General features: G+C 66.5%; 2 protein-coding genes across 12 annotated transcripts in view; both read left to right on the top strand.

The window, feature by feature from the left end:
* MTA1 (metastasis associated 1) overlaps window positions 1-1801 on the top strand; it is a 52360-nt gene extending 50559 nt beyond the window's left edge. For 5 of the 9 annotated variants that reach the window (XM_030804293.1, XM_030804296.1, XM_030804295.1 and 2 more), the window contains 3 exons: window positions 542-573; window positions 926-1077; window positions 1150-1797. In XM_030804293.1, coding sequence (XP_030660153.1) covers window positions 542-573; window positions 926-1077; window positions 1150-1300 — 335 coding nt within the window. In that variant the 3' untranslated portion in view covers window positions 1301-1797. Of the gene's footprint in view, window positions 1-541; window positions 574-925; window positions 1078-1149 lie in introns of all 9 variants that reach the window. The other 4 variants (XM_030804291.1, XM_030804294.1, XM_030804290.1 and 1 more) reach the window with 2 other exon arrangements.
* Window positions 1802-4008: 2207 nt separating this feature from the next.
* Window positions 4009-11910, top strand: CRIP2 (cysteine rich protein 2). Of its 3 annotated transcripts, none has more exons than XM_030804288.1 (8): window positions 4009-4570; window positions 10063-10157; window positions 10247-10304; window positions 10514-10654; window positions 10732-10800; window positions 10881-10975; window positions 11183-11240; window positions 11333-11910. In XM_030804288.1, the coding sequence occupies exons 1-8, from the start codon at window positions 4423-4425 to the stop codon at window positions 11398-11400; spliced, it is 732 nt and encodes a 243-aa protein (XP_030660148.1). In that variant the 5' UTR covers window positions 4009-4422; the 3' UTR covers window positions 11401-11910. The 3 variants fall into 3 exon arrangements, with proteins under 3 accessions (XP_030660148.1, XP_030660147.1, XP_030660149.1); XM_030804289.1 differs by lacking the exon at window positions 4009-4570 and adding an exon at window positions 5645-5962; XM_030804287.1 differs by lacking the exon at window positions 4009-4570 and adding an exon at window positions 5635-5962 and having other exon boundaries at window positions 10881-11240.
* The last annotated feature ends 6535 nt before the right edge of the window (window positions 11911-18445 follow it).

The raw sequence follows: 18445 nt of genomic DNA, 5'->3' as shown, positions 1-18445 counted from the left end.
GTCAGAGGCCTCTGGCACCCCATCCCCAAGCACATGCCAGGGTGGCTGGGGCCCAGCCGGGGCAGTGGGTGGTGACCTATTTCTGGCCGGGGCTGGCAGCTCTCTCAGAGCCTTAGGAAGTAGCTTGGCCTCCTGGTGGGGCAGTGCCGGCCACGGCGTGGCTGCCCTGCAGAGGGGCTTGTGCCACTTCTGGACTGACAGCCTTGCAAGGCTTCGCTTGTCTCGGCACGGCAGGCAAGTGGGTGGACAGCCCCAGCCCCTGTGCAGGGAGGTGGCTGTCAGGTCCGAGGTTCCTGGCCTCCTGCCTGGAGCCCAAGCCAATGTGTCTCTTGCTGGCCAGAGAGCTGTGGGGCCACCAGGCGGCTCAGGACCCGGGGAGGCGAGGCCCCACGTCCCCCAGGCCCATCCTGGGTGTGGGTTATGGCTTGGTTGGCGGGTGGCCCTGGCCCATTATCCCAAGGTGGCTGAGCCCACGGTGGGTGGTGGGAGTGCAGGACGCACTCTTCTCGGGGCCTCATCTCTCTCCTCCATTTCTCATCAGGTCTGGCAAACCACGGACAGACCAGGCACATGGTAAGAGGAACAGCCCATGATGGGGTACGGTACACTCACCCATGAGCTCTCTGGGGTGTTGGGAAGAGGCCTGGCCAGCCCTGCCAGGTGCCACGTGGAAACTTCCAGGAGGCCTGGCAAGACCAGAGGGGCTGCATGTGGGGGCCATGGCCCCTGTGCCAGGCCCAGCGGTGTGGGGCCGACCAGCCTTCAGGGCTGCCCTTGGCCAGGCTGGGGGTCCATGTAGCCCACTGGGGTGGTGGGGGGTTGGCCAGGCGCAGCACCTTGGCTCGTGGCCCCTCTAGCGGGAGCCCTGCAGGTTGAGGTGGAGCTGGCCCTTGGCTGGCTGCCCAGGAAGCACCCCCCTCTGCAGGGACCAAGCCGGAACCTCCTGCTCAACGGGAAGTCCTACCCCACCAAAGTGCGCCTGATCCGGGGGGGCTCCCTGCCCCCAGTCAAGCGGCGGCGGATGAACTGGATCGACGCCCCGGATGACGTGTTCTACATGGCCACAGAGGAGACCAGGTGGGGCCTTCCCAGGGCAGGCGGGAGGGCTCCGCACAGCGTCCCGGCCCTCACCACCACCTCTGCCCACAGGAAGATCCGCAAGCTGCTCTCATCTTCGGAAACCAAGCGTGCTGCCCGCCGGCCCTACAAGCCCATCGCCCTGCGCCAGAGCCAGGCCCTGCCGCTGCGGCCACCGCCGCCTGCGCCCGTCAACGACGAGCCCATCGTCATCGAGGATTAGGGGCTGCCCCCACCTGCGGCCGCCCCCGCCCCTCGCCCGCCCACACGGCCCCTTCCCAGCCAGCCCGCCGCCCGCCCCTCAGTTTGGTAGTGCCCCACCTCCCGCCCTCACCTGCAGAGAAACGCGCTCCTTGGCGGACACTGGGGGAGGAGAGGAAGAAGCGCGGCTAACTTATTCCGAGAATGCTGAGGAGTTGTCGTTTTTAGCTTTGTGTTTACTTTTTGGCTGGAGCGGAGATGAGGGGCCACCCCATGCCCCTGTGCTGCGGGGCCTTTTGCCCGGAGGCCGGGCCCTAAGGTTTTGTTGTGTTCTGTTGAAGGTGCCATTTTAAATTTTATTTTTATTACTTTTTTTGTAGATGAACTTGAGCTCTGTAACTTACACCCGGAATGTTCGGATCGTGCGGCCGCGGCCTGGCGGGGTCGGCCCCTTGTCTTTTCAAGTAATTTTCATATTAAACAAAAACAAAGAAAAAAAATCTTATAAAAAGGAAAAAACCAACCGGTCCTTCCCTGTGTCTTTTGTTCCCAGTCCCTCTCCCTGACTCAGGCCCTGGGCCCCCCACCCCCATCGGGCGGCCCTAGGCTGTGGCTCTGCCCTGGAGCCGGAGGCCCCTGGAGAGCCACCCCAGCCTCTGGGCTCTGTTGCTTTCCCACCTGCCCACAGACCTTCCCCTGCAGGGGCCTGGCGCGGTGCCCTGTGCCCTCCACAGGGGGCAGCAAGCGGTTGCAGGGCCCAGCCCCCTTCCCCAGCGGAGCTGTGCTGAAACCGTCTGTGCGTCTGTGTCCGCGGCAGTGGTGGGCCCAGGACTGCCTCCCGTCAGGCAGAGCTGGCCCTACCGAAGACCCTGTGGCTTCCCACCAGGGCAGCCAGCACAGCTGGGCCAGCGAAGCCTTGGAGTGCTCCAGCCAGGGGCCCAACCTCCTGGCCATGTAGAGCCTGGCCCCAGCCGCCTGAGGGTTTCTGCCCAGAGCTGTGGCCCCCAAGCAGGTGTGCACTCTCCATAGTGAGAATCTGCTTAGATTGCAGCAAGCACATTCTCAGAAATCCTGCTTGGCCCATCCTCCGGCCGGGGACAGGACTTGCAGGCCCAGGGACAGGTACAGGCCGGGCCACCAGAAGGAGGGGTCTGGTGGATAGCCTGGCTCCAGACCACCCTCCTGGCCGTGCTACCTCAGCCGGCCAGGAGGGGTCTGCCCAGGCCTCTCTCAGGGAGAGTAGCTCCTCTGTCTCTCCCCAGAGCTGTGCCTTTGCTCCCCCAGCCCACCCAGGCACCCTGTCATGTGGAAATCTCAGCCACGGAATTAAAATAGAAACCACTTCTGCTGTCTCCCAGGAGACAAAGATAAGGGGGCGTCCTGGCCTCCATGGGAGCCTGTGCTGGGGCCCAGCAGTGACAGGACTAGGTGTCAGGGACTCGGCTGCAGTGCACGGCCCACCCACCCTCCCTGGGCTGCTGGCGCCCCCCCGCCCAGCCCCCACCAGCCAACTCTAATCTGCAGCCTGCATCCAAGTGACCCCACAGCCTGAGGACTTGTCTGTAGTGCGTCATCAGAGGGCTGGGAAATCAGGCCCCTGACCTCATGAAGGACACAGCTCCCTCTGAGGCCTTTTCCAACCCTGGGGGTCTGGAGAAAGGGAGCAGGGGCTCAGTGAAGACCCCAGCTCCCTTGCCTCCCTTCCCCAGGCCTGGGGCCTGCCTCCCAGTGCTGCCTGTGAGGTTCTGGCCTCAGCAGCTCTTCCACCCCGCAGGGCCTGTCCTTTTCTAGAATCAACACATGGGCTGTGAGGTGTCCTAGGTTCTGGGCTCTGTCCCAAGGGCAGGGAGGCCCTGAGGAGATGTGGGGCCCTTTCCCACCCCAGACACCCTCCCCGGCCAGACACCCAGGCTGCAGTGCCCTCACAGGGCCAAGCTCTGGCCACCGGTGCTGGGTGGGGCCTGGGCTGCTTGGGGGTCTAAACCTGGGCTTACAAATGAGTGGGCACCGGCTGGGGGGAGCATTGGCCTTGGTGCCCAGGCCATGAAGGGGTCTCCCAGCTTTGCTGTGTCCTCGTTAGGCCCTTCCCTGCTGATGAGACAGCAGCTTGCTTCCTGCACCAGCAACCCCACAGGGGCCTCGGCTCCCCAGGGCCAGGGGCATCTCAGGGTGGCAAGGCCATCATGCTGTCATGCCTGGAGACCTGTCCTGCCAGCTCCGCTCCACCCTGCTAGGGTCCTCTGTCCACCACTCAGCCCAGCCTGGCTTCCCTGCAGTGGAGCTGAGTGGCGGGGGCCTGCCATCTGCCAGTGTCACAGGATGGCGGAAGGCACCAGACCACTGCGGCCCAGGGGCGTGACCCAGCCCCACGCCCAGCCATCAGCCCTGCCAGCTCCCTTCACACCCGCCGTGTCCTGTGCCCCCCTCTCCACTCGGGCCCATCCCACTCTGTCACTGCCCCTGCCTGTGACCCACCACAGCCTCAGAGGTGGAGACCAAGGCCACTGCTCTGCACCCATTGATCCTGACCCCTGCCTGCCAGGCCCAGAACAGCCCCATCGCATCAGGGAGCTTCTGGCCGCTGCCCAGGGACTGCGGCTAGGGTGAGGGCAGTGCAGCAGCTGGCACACTCCTTGTCCCACCCCACCCTCCGTGTGTCTCCAGGGCACCTGGCCAGTGCCGAATGCCATTCCTTTGCTGCCACCCTGGGAGGGGCCTGCCTCCATCCCCATCCACTCTTCTGGCAAGGCTGGGGACCTTGGGGCAGGTGGTCTCCCTCCAGAAGAGCCCTGTGTTCAGCCAGCCCCGTCCTCCAGAGCAAGCCCCACAGGTAGCAGAGGTGGGGCAAAGTCAGGGAGGGTAATGGCTTAGCCACAGGCTCCCAAGCTGGGCAGAACAGGGCAGAGAGCTGGAGAGGGTTTGGCAGTGGGCCCATGAATCCAGCCTGGGCAAAGCCCTGCTGTGAGGGACCCCTAGGGACTCCTGGGCCTGCCAGGGAGGAAGGGCTGCCCAGAAAAGGTACTGAGTGAATCCTCCTCGCCATCTTCTGCCTTGGCTGGCACAGGCCCCAAGTGCAGAGGAGGAGCTGGTCAGGCTGGTCAGTCAGGCGTGGGGGCGGGGGCATGTTTCTGGCCTGCTGTCACCATGGAAATGGCAGTGGCTGCAGGGTGTGTGTGTAAGGGAGGAGGGTGCTGCCACAGGGAGCCGGGCCAGGGCCACCATGAAAGCCAGGAGCACCGAGGGCCACTGGTTGGCTCACAAACATGCCTGGTGCACCAGGCAGAGGAAACAGGCAGGTCTCCGTGTCCAGCCCACAGCCTCTGAGACACTGGGGGAAGGGTGTCCAGAGTCAGCTGCCCCCATGGGGCCTGATCACTGGACTTCTGGGATCTGCCTGTCTCCCAGGTCTGACGCTCAGCTGGGGCCAGAAGACTCAGAGAAGGGCCCATGGGGACAGTACCAGGAAGCCTGTGGGTGCGGAGGTTCCCCACCTGGGGCCAGGCTCTCCGGGGCTCTAGGGCGCAGGCAGTGTGGTGAGGAGTGGTCAGGCACGCCCTGGTTGGGAGGAGGCCAGAGTGGGGGTGTGGGGGTGGGGTGACTGGCATGACCCCTCAATCTCCCGCCTGACCCCTCGAGGTCAGGCCCTGGGCCCCAAGGCCCGCAGCTGGTCCTGGGCGGTGCGGGAGAAGGGACTGGAGTGTCAGCCCCAGCCCGGGGCACAGAGGGCACGCCCACTCCTTCCCCTCCTTCCCTTCCTAACTCCTCACCGCCTCCCCGGCCGCCCCCTGGATGAAAGTGCTTGGGGTGGACGCCTTTAGCGCGGATCCCTCGGCGCTGGTGCCCGCCGCCCCTTCCCGGCCTCGGAGGCAGACGCAGACCTCCCCACACCCCCTACCAGCAGCTTCTCGCGCTGTTTTTGGAGGTGGCGGCGCCTTCCTTCCTGAGCCCTGCCCTCCACCCAAGGAGCCTTCAGCACCACAGACAGTGTTGGGGCGGGGCGCGGGCGGGGGCGGAGCGGGACACGGAGACCCGGACAGGGCTGGGGGCTGTGCCCGCCGGGAATCTGACTCCGCTCCCGCGGCGCGGCTGTTGCTATGGAAACCGAGCAACAAAGGGAAGCGGGGCAGGCGCCGCGCGCGGCGGGGTGGGGGTGGGGTTCTCCCGGAGCCTGCGACCCCTTCCCGCGGCGGAGCGCAGCCTGGGCGCCCAGGGCCGGGCGTGGTGGACCCCCAGGCCCAACTCACTAGGGCTCCCCGCGAGCCGAGGTCCAGGCTCGCCGCACCCCGCCCGCGGCTCCGGGGACGACCCAGCCAGGCGGCCCCGACGTCGCCATGGAAACAGCCGGGGCGCGGGCGGCGCCGCGGTCGCCCGGGCGGGCCCCTGTAGACGCCACCTCCGGCGCGAGGGGCCCGGGGGCGCCAGGCCTGGCCCGGCTGCCCCGCACCCGCCACCCCCGGCAGGTGCGCCCCGCCCCCGCGGCGCCCCCAGGCGGCCCCCAGCCCAGGGGACGGGTTATCGAGGCCCCGCCCCGGCCGCGGAGCCAATGGGCGCGCGGACAGCCGGGCAGGCGGGGCTGGGCGCGGGCGGCGGCGGCCCGGAGGAGAACGGGCGGAGGGCGCGGGCCGACAGGGCGCACCGACCATGGCCTCCAAATGCCCCAAGTGCGACAAGACCGTGTACTTCGGTGAGTGCGTGCCCGCTCCCGGCCCGCTCGGGGCATCCCGCCGCCCTTCGCGGCCAGTGCCGCGCCGCAGAGCCGCGGCGTAACTCGGGGTGCGCCCGGCCCCGGCCCCGGACCGAAGATGCGTGTCCCGGAGCCTGGCTGGCCGCGCTGCCCAAGCGGCTAAAGCCAAAGGGTGGGGCTGCGCGAAAGCGGGGGCGGTGACGCCCGAACCCCGAAGCGGCTTGTGGGGGCGGGGCAGGGACTACCCGGGCGGGGCTTGTGGTACCCCGGGATGAGGCCAGTGTTTTGGGGGAGCGCTCGGGGATCCGCGGACGCATCCCGGGCGGCGCCCGGGCGGGGCGGGGCGGGGCGGGGCAGGGCGGTGGCTGTACGCCCTGGGTGCGTCCCGTGCGCCCCCGTGGGCCTGGGCCCTTTCTCCTGGACCCCCTACACCCGCTGCTCCGGGAACACGTGGCCGGGAACAGTGACCCCCAGCTCCCACTCCGGGCTCCGCTGAGCTGGGCTGGGCCAGGTTTGGACTCTGTCGGGATTCAGTCCAAGCGGGGGCGACCTTGGCCTCTGCCTCCTGCTTGTCCCAACGCATTCCCTTGGCGCCAGTTCCCCTAGGAGTTTCATACGGGGGTAGGGTGGGGGCGGGTGTGACACGCGAGTTCCCGCGAACCTGAGAGGGACCTTGTGCTCAAGCAGCCCAGGTGTCCAGGATCCCTGCCTCCTCAAGGTCAGAACAGCCCTGGACGGGATGCAGGTGGTGGCGGGAGGAGGGATGTCTCGCAAGGCGGCCCTCGGTCTAGCCCCTCCGGCAGGCACGCTCCCCCGTCTGGGCTTACTCACTCTCTGGGCCTGGGTGCGCCCTTCCTACCCCCTTTCTCCTGGCTGATTCCCTGCCCAGCTTTCTCCAGGGTGGTAAGGTCCTTGCCCACCTACCCACCAGCTGCTGCACGGGCGGGGCAGACTTAGTGAAGCAGAGAGGAGGGCCGGGACCAATAGGACCCCTGCCCTGGTCGCCCCATACCCAGAAAGCTGCCAGGCTGCTGGCAAGGCTGCCACTGGGCTTCCCCGGCTCACAGGCTGGAGGGGGTTGAGGGGAGGTTGTATTTTGCCGTTCCCAGAGGGGAGGGACCGGATTTGGCCTGGAGTGCTTCTGGCGTGGCTGGGAGCCGAGGGGCTTCCGGCTGCCTCGCCTGGAGCCCGCTCAGCCCTCAGTCTCTGTCCCAGCGAGGGCTGTCTCTGCAAGGCTTAGGGTGGGAGACGGTCCCCAGGGCCCTCCTGCAGTCCAACTGCCCATGACTTTGCCCCAGGCCGGGCCAGGCCAGCTCGGGGCTCTCCAGGGTCTTGGCCAACAGTCCTGTGGACAGCCCGGAAAGGCCTGCCTGCCCGGCCGGCCCAGGCTCTCCGCGGAAGACAAAGGCGCTTCAGACCCAGCTGGCTTCTGTCCTGCCTGGGAGGCACTGTGAGGGCGAGGGGCGGCCCCACAGCTCATACCTGAGTAGAACCCAGGCTGGGATGTCGGAGCACGTTGAGGAGGCCGCCCCAGAGCCCATGCAGCCAGGGTGGGCAGCTGGTTTTCTTCTGAGCCATTAGACCCAATCAATTCTGTGTTCCCAGCTCGGACCCGTAATGTGTGGCCATTGACCCACCCAGCGGGTCTGAGGGCCAGTTCCCTACCCCCACTTGGCCCACGTCCCAGAGCTGGCCAGAGCGGAGTGCTGGCAGCCCTGGGCTGCAGCTGCCACGGCCGATAGCCATTGAGACTTCCTTGCTGCTGCTGGGACACGCCTGCCCACCGTGCAGCCAGCCCCTGCCTGCCCTGGTGTGTCCCAGCTTCCTTGAGTGGAGTGGTTCTGGTGAGAGGGCTCTAAGCTGGTGCAGCCTTGTGGTTGGGCTGGTGTCCTGGAGGCTGGCCCTGGCCATGCCCAGAGGGTTGTACCAGGGCCATGGAGAGCCAGTATTCACAGCCCTCTACCTAGTAGGCCACCTGGGGGATCCCATCTCACTGCCAGGAGCAGCACCCTTGGGCCTCTCAGAGTGGGCTTCGCCCTAGCCAGGTGCCCCTCCCCAATATCTGCCAGACAAAGGGTGCTGGGCCACTTGCTGAGAAAGGGAGCTGGGAGAGCCACTGGTCCTCGACCGCCTGAGGGGCTTGGCCAGATTCTGCCAGGCAGGGTGGGCCCAGCCTGCATGCTCCCTCCCCCCAGGGCCTGCAGTTTGTCCCCTTCCCTTCAGAATTCCGGCTCTGCTGGGCCCTTCCTGCCCCTCCCCACCTCTTCCTGCCTGGCTCCCTAGGGAGGCCTCTGCTTCCGTCCACTGGGAAGCAGCCCGGTAGCCCCAGTGTGGGGGTGGGAGGCAGTGGTGGAGGGTCCCCGACCCTCAGCAGCTGGCCTCAGATCTTCCATGCCAGGGGCATTAGGGTGGGGGAAGAGCTCAGGGTTTAGGACAAGGAATCCACAGACCGATGAGGGTCCCACCTGGAGGACCCATGGGGACGGGGCCCAGCCTTCCCACGAGGGAGCTAGAGGCTCTGGGGCCGCACCTTTGACTCAGCAGCGGGGCACTGCCAGCCCCATCAGGGCCCAATTGGTGGGGATCAGGGGTGTGTCAGTGCGAGGCAGGTGTGAGAGGGAGAGCACATGTGTGGAGGAAGCAGGTGCACTGGAGAGGCAGGTGTGTGAGTGTAAGAGAAGTGTTCGAGGGAATGACAGGTGGAGGAGAGGCATATGTGTGGGGGGAGGCAGGTGTGTCGGGGGGAAGCGGGTGTGCGGGGGAGGCAGGTGTGTGGGGGGACCTGAATGTGTGTGGAGGAGGCAGGTGGGTGGGGGAGGCAAGTGTTTGTGGAGGCGGGTGTATGAGGGAAGCGGGTGTGTGGGGAAGGCGGGTGTGTGTGGGGGAGGCGGGTGTGTGTGGAGGAAGCGGGTGTGTGGAGGAGGCAGGTGTGTGGGGGGAAGCAGGTGTGTGGGGGGAAGCAGGTGTCGGGGAAGCGGGTGGGGGGGAAGTCGGTATGTGGGGGGAGGCAGGTGTGGGGGAAGCGGGTGTGTGGGGGAAGCAGGTGTGTGGGGGAAGCGGGTGTGTGTGGAGGAGGCTGGTATGTGAGGGAAGCGAGTGTGTGTGGAGGAGGTGGGTGTGTTGGGGAGGCGAGTGTGGGGGCAAGTGGGTGTGTGGGAGAGGCGGGTGTATGGGGGAGGCGGGTGTATGGGGGGAGGTGGTGTGTCTGGAGGAGGCGGGTGTGTGGGGGGAAGCGAGTGTGTGGGGGGAAGCGGGTGTGGGGGGAAGCGGGTGTGGGGGGAAGCGGGTGTGTGGGGGAGGCGGGTGTGTGGAGGAGGTGGGTGTGTGGGGGGAAGCAAGTGTGTGTGGAGGAGGCGGGTGTGGGGGAAGCAGGTGTTTAGGGGAGGCGGGTGTGTATGGAGGAGGGCGGGCTGTGGGGGGGGAAGCGAGTGTTGGGGGAAGTGGGTGTGTGTGCAGGAGTTGGGTGTGGGGGGGAAGCGGGTGTGTGTGTGTGTGGGAGGTGGGTGTGTGGGGGGAAGCAGGTGAGTGTGGATGAGGCAGGTGTGTAGAGGGAAGCGTGTGTGTGTGTGGAGGAGATGGGTGTAGGGGGCAGGCGGGTGTGTGGGGGAGGGGGTGTGTGGGGAGGCGGATGTGGAGGAGGAGAGTATGCAGGAGGCAGGTGTGTGGGGAGAGGCAGGTGTGTGTGAGGCAGGTGCGTGGGAGGCAGGCGTGTGAGGGAGGCAGGTGTGTAGGAGGAGGCAGGTGTGAGGCGGCTGTCGGGGAGGCAGGTGTTTGAGCGAGGGCAGGCTCAAGCACAGGCCCCTTCACTGCAGGGACTAACAGGACCCCGGGCGCCTTCTCAACGGCGGCTCTAGCGGGGTTCCAGGGCTGGGGGCGCTGAGACCCAGAGGGAGAACAGGGCCTGGGGGCAACGGGCTAATACGCGTCTCAGAAGGAGGTGCGGGGCCTGCCAGGTGGAAGGAAGGCGCCTGACGGAGACCTCCTGAAAGTCGGGACCTCCGGAGCGCGTCGGGGTGGTGGCTGCCAGGTGGGGACGGAGGGGGTGCGGGGCGCGCCCTGGCCCTGACCCCCCTCCCGCCCCTCCCGCTCCTCCCGCTCAGCCGAGAAGGTGAGCTCCCTGGGTAAGGACTGGCACAAGTTCTGCCTCAAGTGCGAGCGCTGCAGCAAGACGCTGACGCCCGGGGGCCACGCCGAGGTGAGCCCCACTGTGCGTCGTGGGCGGGGGTGGGGGTCGCGACTCCCGCCACCCTCAGGCAGGGGCCTGACCCGCGCCTCTCTGCGCAGCACGACGGGAAGCCGTTCTGCCACAAGCCGTGCTACGCCACCCTGTTCGGACCCAAAGGTGAGCCCCGGCTGTCCTTGGCCTGCCCTGGGACCTGCTGGGAGGGGCCTGGCGCTGGCGCTGGGGAGGGCTGGGGGTCCCGGCCGCCGTGGACCCCGGCCCAGACTCCCCGCCACCCTGGAAAGCCTAGTGCCCCCAGCCCCCAGCGGGCCATTTTCTGAGACGCCGTGTGGCCACGGCCCCCCCATCCCACGTACCCCCACCCGCAGGCGTGAACATCGGGGGCGCGGGCTCCTACATCTACGAGAAGCCCCTGGCGGAGGGGCCGCAGGTCACCGGCCCCATCGAGGTCCCCGCGGCCCGAGCAGAGGAGCGGAAGGCGAGCGGCCCCCCGAAGGGGCCCAGCAGAGGTGGGCTGGGCGCGGGCTGGGGCTGGGGGTTGTGGGCGCCCCCGGCCCCGCCCCGCCCTGACTCGTGCGCCCCACAGCCTCCAGTGTCACTACTTTCACCGGGGAGCCCAACACGTGCCCGCGCTGCAGCAAGAAGGTGTACTTCGGTGAGTGCGCGCCCGGACCCCCGCCGCCCCCCGCCCCCGCCCCTGCCCCGGGGCTCGGCCTCACCCCTCCCCCTTTCCAGCTGAGAAGGTGACGTCTCTGGGCAAGGATTGGCACCGGCCCTGCCTGCGCTGCGAGCGCTGCGGGAAGACACTGACCCCCGGCGGGCACGCGGAGGTGAGGGGAGCGCGACGGGGCTTGGGGGCCGGGCGGCGCGGGGGGATGAGGGTGAGAGGCGCGCCTGGAGGGGATGGCGGGTGGTGCTTCTGGGAGCTGCGCTGCCCTCTCCCCCACGGCCAGCAGGCCTGCACATTCTGGAAGCCTCTAGGTGATGGGTCGGGGGAGTCTGTGGACCCCTCTCTCAGCACCCACCTTCTGCCCCAGCACGATGGCCAGCCCTACTGCCACAAGCCCTGCTATGGAATTCTCTTCGGACCCAAGGGTGAGTGTAGCCAGGGTGGTCCACGATGTCTTCCCTGCCCTCCCCCCCTCTCCGCTGTTCCCCCGACCCAGCCCAGCGGCCTCTCTCCACAGGAGTGAACACCGGCGCGGTGGGCAGCTACATCTATGACCGGGACCCCGAAGGCAAGGTCCAGCCCTAGGCCACAGTGGCTCTCATGATGGGGCTCACCTGCGCCCCAGACCCTGCAGGAGCCCCCCTGCCTGGCTCTGCTGGGAGAGTGCTCAGCTGCGCAGTCCTGCCTGCAAGCCCAGGGCGAGTATTGGAGGAGGGGCGGCCACGGGCAGAGTGCCATGCCCATCCCTGAGTCTCTGGTGTGTCTGCCCCCTCTGGCGTCCTCTGGGCGTCCCATGACCCCTTCTGTGTCTGCGCGTCCGAATCCCCGTGTGACCCTGTCCCAGCATTTTCCCGCCGGCCCTGCGTGTGTCCCTGTGGCGCTGTCCGCTCTCCCTCTCCTGCTGCCCACCCACCTGCCAGTGTTATTTATGCTCCCTTCGTGAGTGATGGCCACGCCCTCACCATGTCCCTGGCAGAGGGCTTCCCTCCGGGATCCCCTGCCTGGTGCCCACACTGCCTCGCAAGCGCTCGCCGCCCTCACGTGGCTCACCTGCTGCTGAGCCTTGTGCTGTCAATAAAAGGTTTGAGGATTGCAGGATTGTCTCTGCTTGTGGGATGGATGCAAATCACAGACCAGGGTCCCTTTCTCCGGTCCATGCATGCTCCCAGCCAACGCTCCTGGGCCTGGCTGCTAGTGGGGGTGGGCTCTCCTCCTGAGGGTGATGGTGGGAGGTGTGGCCCTGGGATGTTTCTGAGGAGGAGGGAGGGATGGGGGCAGGGGGGCGTGGTCCCTGGTTAGGGTGGTGGTGCCCACCCAGATGGGGAGGCAGTAAGAACGCCAGGCTGTGGGGAGGTAAGGAAGGTGGGAGGCATTCCGGGGCCAGGGGTCCTGGCCAGGATCAGGTGAGGGTGGGGTCCATGGAGGACAGAGCCTTGGAGGAAAGTTGAACCTGGAACCCTGAAAATACCAACAGCAGGCCTGAGAACCCAGAGCTGCCTGGGTCTGTGGACCCTGGGAAGCGCAGGAGGGGTCAGCCCTGAGAGCAGAAGAGGAGGGAAGGGGGCCGGGGAACAGAGGAGGGGTCCTGGGCAGAGAATGGGGAAGCTGGTGAAGGCTGGGTGGGTGGGGCAGAGGTCTCTGGCAGACCAGGACTGGACTGAGAAGCGCAGGAGGGTTTGGGGGCTGTGGTCAGAGCAAGGACTGGAGGGAATCAGTGTGGCTGTTTCCAGCTTTTGTCCATAGGGTGATGGACAGGCTTTTGTGGACAGGCCTGCCTCGGCCTGGGGTGTGGCCCAGGGACAGAATCCCTGCCCAGGTGTTCTGGTGAAGGTTTTAGTGATGACCGACTCGCCCCTGGCATCTTCATGGTCCAGGCTCTGCCCTTTCAGCCAGGAGCCCTGGCGGGTCCAAGGAGCTCTCCCCTCCCCCGCGCCCCGCCTTTCCTATGCGCCACTCCTCGGGTGCCCACTAGAGGGCGCACTGTTCCATTCTGGCAGCACAGAGCAGAAACGTGGAGACCTTCCCCAGTGGCTGAGCCCTGTCCTGGCGCCATCTGGACTCCCCACCTTGGTTTATGTTCCTCTGCCCCTGGCACCACACCCAAGTTGCCTTGGCCCTTCCTGCAGTGAGGGGCACTCAGACCTGGCCACCTCCAGGCCCCTGTCCCCAATGCTACAGGGTGGCCGGGGCTTTATGCCTCTTCCCTGTTCCTAGCTGTTGGCACAGCCCCCTGCCTGGCCACCCTCCAGCCCATGGGCTCTGACGGAGCTGAGCCTGGATGCTGAGCCCATTGTCCCGAGAGCAGCCATCCATGTCCTGGCGGGGCCTGGACTGGCTCTGGGGTCCAGCCATACCACAGCTGCCCTCCAGCCAGGTACCCAGTGCGGCCACAGCCTCTCCTCCCACCTGGAATTTGGCCAAAACCCCCCGGGCCTGACGTTGCAGAAGGGACGGCCACTCCCCAACCCCAGGCAGAGGGGAGGATCAGGCAGGTTCCAGACCCCTGCTCACAGGAGAGGCTGGGATGGTTCCCCTTCTCATCCACTCCTTCCAGGCCAAGGCTTCCTTGTGTGTGTTGAGGGGTTGTTTCAAGAGAACTGAGAATTCCCGGAGTGCCCGTCTCCACCCTTGCTGCGGGCTCCCAGGGTTGCATGGGAAATTCCTGCTTTCAGCTTGGCGGGGCGGGGGTGTGGGGGTGCTGGAGGGCTCAGCTGGACCCCCCTCCCTTGGGAGCCTGCAGTGGAAACTGTGTCTTGAGGAGAGTGGTGGGTGGGTGCCCTTCCCTAAAACCTGGGCGGCGGTGGGGGGTTTGTGTGCTAGAAGACCCGCCCGGGTCGGCTGCGGGGATGATGTGGGTAAGGGGTCTCCTCCAGAGATCAGCCCCTGACCCCGCCAGGGACAGCAGCACCCGACCCCGGGTCTGGCTGGGGCAGGACCGTTTCCTGCGGGGCTGGTTTGAGGATGACGCCTGCCTGCCGTGTTTGTTTCCAAGTCATTGTCATGGAAACCGGGGCGGTTGTTGCTACTGTTTGTCTGGACTGCGTCGCTGGGCGGTGTTGCTGGGGTTGGCTGGGTGCCCACGGCACTAACAGGGCTCGCTTGGTGTCTCCAGCTCCAGGAAGCCATGCCCTCCCAGCCGCCTGCCAGCCAGGTGTTCCCTCGGGTGCCCACAGACCCAGATATCCCCTAAAAGGGAGGGGAGTCTGGAATGGGCTCTTTTGCCCTTGGGCGTGCCTCCTTCTCTGTCCCTGCCTCGGGGGCTGCTCTGGCCTCAACCTTCACTCTCTCCTACTTGGACCCACGCCCGGCCAGTGAAGCAGCTCTGAAATGCTATCTGCTCCATCCCTCCCCTTCAGAACCCCTGGGAACCAAGTCCAGGGATCCACAAGGCCCTGGTGCCCCTGTGGGGCTAAGCTCACACCCCGGCACTCTGTTGAGCCGAGCTGTGCTGCTCCCCATCTGTACCTCCACTGTCCGATCTTCCTGTGCCTCCTGGCCAGGCCCCTCCAAGGTATCCCCCACTCCAACCTGGGCTGGTGGGGCCCTCACTGATGCCCCCAGCCAGGCATCTTTGTGGGGCCTGCTCAGCCAGCAGCTACCCCTGTCTCCACTTCTTCTGGCCCCTGCCCCGGACCCCCAGCACCCCTCCTCCAGGCCCTGCCCAGCCAGTGACCGCAGCATCAGCCCTGGGTACCCCCGCTCCCAGGGTCTTCCCTAATTCCTGGACCCTTTCGGACTCCACACAGCTGGGACTAGCGCCCCTGACCCTGACCCTCCACAGGACTTGGTGGGGCACACCTCCCTCCCATCCCTGGGTCCAGCTTACTGGGGGCCAGCGGTAGCTGGAGAGGTGGATGTGAGGAAATCACCCAGTGCCATGGGCCCCTAGCTCTGGACCATGGAGAGCTGGGCACAGGCAAGGGCAGGCTGGGGACCAGGACGGCCAGGTGGGGGCAGCACTTTTCCCAGCGCCTGATGGGCTTCCGGTGGGGGTGTGGGGTCCAGCTGCCAGGTGGGAAGGCTGGAATTCCAGCCTCTGGAATTCCTGGGCTATGGCTGTAGGGTGCTGGGTACTAGGCCCACCCTCAAGGGAGGGGAGGGAGGGCAGGGGCGCCCCATCTGGGCAGTCTGTGGAGCCCAGGCAGGGGTGCAGCCCCATTGAGGGCAGGGCTGGCTGAGGGAGCCCCCTCCTTCCCTCTTTCCACACCTCGCCACGTCTGCTCTGGGAGAGGAGGAACTGAGCAGCCTTCCCACCTGCTCGGGGCTGAAGGTGAGGCCTGGAGAACAGGAGGGGCCTGTCTGGTAAGCCTGTCCCATCCCAGCCCCATGCCGGGTCTGCCCAGGGCAGGAATGGCCACTGGGCCCAGCACGGCCAACCGGGGCCAGACCACAGGCCAGACAGGGGGTCCCAGGAGACAAGCAGCTGAAAATAGACCCTGGGAACTTGGGAGTGTCTGAGACTCAGCTGGGCTGAGGGGGAGGGGCGGGGAGGTGGGCCCTGGGGAGGCCTGAGCTGGGCGTGGCCGGCTCCGTGCTGTCCTGGCACGCATGTTGGCAGTGCAGGGCACCTGGTTGCAGAGCATCCAGGACAGGCCTGGCTGGCCTGCAGCCCCGGGAGGGCACCTCACACCTGCCCACACTCTTAGCCTGGACATGGGGCAAGGGGAGGTGCTGGGGAGGGCTCCAAGGACAAGGAGAGGTATCTCAAGGCAAGTCCCCAAGCCGAGTCTGCAGAGGAAGGGGCTGTGGGCCCAGAGGAGCAAAATGTTCCTAGAGGGGTGGACGGTGGGATTCCTCAGGGACAGTGGGGCCCAGCCCTGCCTCTTGGGTCACCCTGGTTCCTGGAGCCCAGGCCTGGCTGCAGGCTGCCGCACCCCAGCCCCGGTGGGCTTCAGCCAGAGGGCCAGCAGGAGCAGGCCAGGGCGCAGGGACGTGTGCAGAGGGCGGGCTGAGCAGACAGAGGAGGCCTCTGAGATGCACCTCGAACAGTGCAGCAGCCCCCGCCGCCCCCAGTCTAGGGCCCTCTTGCTGTCCAGCTGCAGGATGGAATGTTCTGGGCATAGAGGCAGCCTGGGGCGAGCAGCTGGGGAGCTCCGTGTCCCTGTCCTGACCACTCTGTCCTCTGTTTGTTCCTGCAACAAATGCCACCAGCACCCCGCAGAGTGGGCTGAGAGGTGCAGGGGCTGGGGTTTCCAGCCAGCCCAGTGGGCCTGAGTCAGGCTGGCCCCATGGACGAGGTCAGTGCCCTGCCCTAGGTGCATCCCTGGCCAGGTGAGAGCCAGGCGAGCTGACAAAGCTGGAGGCCTAGTGCCTGGGCTGGGGCCTGTTGGGGACAGTGTGTCCCAGAAGCTGGCAGGACCCGACCCTCACCTGCTCAGATGGGGGTGGGCGTTGGGGGTGGGATGGCCCGAACACGGAGTGTGGGTGGAGAAAGGAGCCGGAAGCTGGGGTCCTGCAGCTGATGAGGGGTCCCCACCCCCGGAGCACAGGGTGGATGGGGAGCGCAGGAGAAAGGGGGTTTGAGGGGCACGTCAGTCTGTGGCTGAAGTTTAGGGAGGATTCCAGGGATTGTGTGTATGTGTGTGTGTCTCTGTGTTATGTCTGTGTCAGTGTGTGTGTGCGTATCTGTGCATGTGTCTGTGTGTATCTGTGTTTGTGAGTGTGGGTGTCTGAGTTGAGTGGAAAAACTGCTGTGAGCCAACACAGAAGGCGCGGCCCCACGGTGAGGGCATCCTGCCCCCCACCCCACCCGTGACCATGGTGACAGGAAGCAACAGCAGGGAAGGCCAGGAATGGACTCATCACCCTGGTTTTCAAGGAGGGACTCCATGGGCAGGGCGGGTTGGAGTCCAGAGTGTGGGGGAAGGGACCATCCCTGGGGGCGGGTCGAGGGGAGGACACGGACTGGATCATTGTCCCTATCCGCCCTGGCTAATGTCCGTACCTGAGCTGCAAGGCACCAGGCCAGGAGCTGGGATGGGCTGGGGAGGGGGCTTGACAGAAATATGGGCGGACAACTGCGAGAGGGACCACACACATGCTTGCGGGACCCCAGAGACCCCTGACGGACACGCCCACACAGGTATGTCCATGGGCAGCAGGCACACACGTGTGCCTCAGGCACTTGCCCTGCACCTCTGCACCCGGAGCACGTCATCCTGGTGGGGGTGTGGACAGCGGTGCTGGGCACCCTGGGGCTTGGGGGCAGCACACGCCCTAGGGGAAGTGCAGTGACAGAGCCCCCAGCCTCCCCAATACTGTCCGGGCTCCCCTGGCCTCAGAGTGGGTTTCAAGGCTCATGGGCTGGAGACTGGGGACTCCAAGGTTGCAGGACAGGAGTGCACCCCTGCTCTGGAAACCTTATCTCTGAGGTCTCAGAACGGGGGATGGGGAGGGCTCCAATGGCCCCTGTGGAATGTCCTATCAGACCCCAGGACTTAGCCCCAGTCGGGGACAGAACTGTGGCCTTAGAGGGACGCCAGGAGGAGGGCAAGCAGGATGTGGCCTTGGGCTGGGTGTGCTGGTGTGGGGCTCTCTGGAGTGTGGCCTCTGTGCCAGATGCCTGTGCCTTGGCCGTCCTACAGCCCTGCTGCCCCTGCCCTCTCCCCAAGCTGGGGCCTGGTGGCAGACAGGGCAGGGCAGGCGGCTTCTCTTCCTCTCAGTGCAGGCCTCGAGGTGCTGACAGGGGGGCGGTAGGCTTCAGGGAAGGTGAGGTTGGGATCACAGGTGCAGTTAGGGCTCGGTGCCCGCCAGGGGTAGGCCAGCGGCTCCTGGGGACCGGGTCGATGGTCTCCAGCGCCCCCAGCGGGGACAGGGCCGGCACAGGCCCAGTGGAGATCGAGGGGAGATAAGGACGCTGGTTAACATGGCTGACAGGAGGGATGGTGGTTGGGGAGGAAGGGTAGCACGGCCCTTGTGCTGTGGGAGCTCGGGCACGGAGCTCCACGCAGCACGGAGGTGAAGGGCCTGCAGAGAGAGGGCTCCCCTGCTCAGCGAGAGGAGAGGGGGCTGACAGTGACCCGGGCTCCCTTCCTGAGGCTGGCCGGTCAGCTGGAGGGCTGACCCCAAAGCCCGAGGCCAGAGCAGCCCCCTCGGCCCTTCTGAATCTGGGGGCGGGGGAGGCGGGATAGCCTCCGCCTGGCACCGGGACCATCCTCCGCCTCAACTTTGCAGCGGACTTGGACCGCTTTGGCCGCTCTGGGCGCTTCCCGCAGAGATAAGGACTCCTTCCTGCGCCCGGCCCGGGCATCTCTGATCCGGCCTGGGGGTGGCTGAACTCTCTCCTTTGCCGGCCGAAACCCCAGCCCCCGCAGCCGATCGTTCCTCAAGCTGCAGCTCCCCTCGCTGGGAGTCCCCGCTTTAGAATTCCCCGGGGATGTTCCCGCTGCGGTCCGATGGACCTCCCAGCGCAGCGGAGGTCAGGGGAGCTAGCAGAGGCGGGGACGTCCCTTGGGAGTGAGGGGACTGATAGGGGCGGCCTCCTAACCTTGCGTGGGATGGAAGGTCAGAGTGGGTTCCTTGGTGGGGGGCAACAGCGGGGGCTCTCCGGCAATTGTCCCCGACCCTCCGTCCTGGGGAGGGCAGGATCAGCGCGCGGGCTGCTTTGCATCTCTTTGCATTTTAGTGGTGT

This window comes from Nomascus leucogenys, chromosome 22a (assembly GCF_006542625.1).
Source record: "Nomascus leucogenys isolate Asia chromosome 22a, Asia_NLE_v1, whole genome shotgun sequence".
NCBI lineage: Eukaryota > Metazoa > Chordata > Mammalia > Primates > Hylobatidae > Nomascus > Nomascus leucogenys.
The sequence above is the reverse complement of the archived record's forward strand: the minus strand, read 5'-3'. Positions and strand labels throughout refer to the sequence as shown.

What these genes read in the sequence shown, in the direction of transcription:
- CRIP2 (XM_030804287.1), top strand. Translation starts at nt 5,920, where the DNA reads ATGGCCTCCAAATGCCCCAAGTGCGACAAGACCGTGTACTTCG. An exon ending in CAGCAAGAAGGTGTACTTCG is followed by an intron (nt 10,801 to 10,880) that starts GTGAGTGCGCGC and finishes CCCCCTTTCCAG; the next exon opens with CTGAGAAGGTGACGTCTCTG. An exon ending in AATTCTCTTCGGACCCAAGG is followed by an intron (nt 11,241 to 11,332) that starts GTGAGTGTAGCC and finishes CTCTCTCCACAG; the next exon opens with GAGTGAACACCGGCGCGGTG.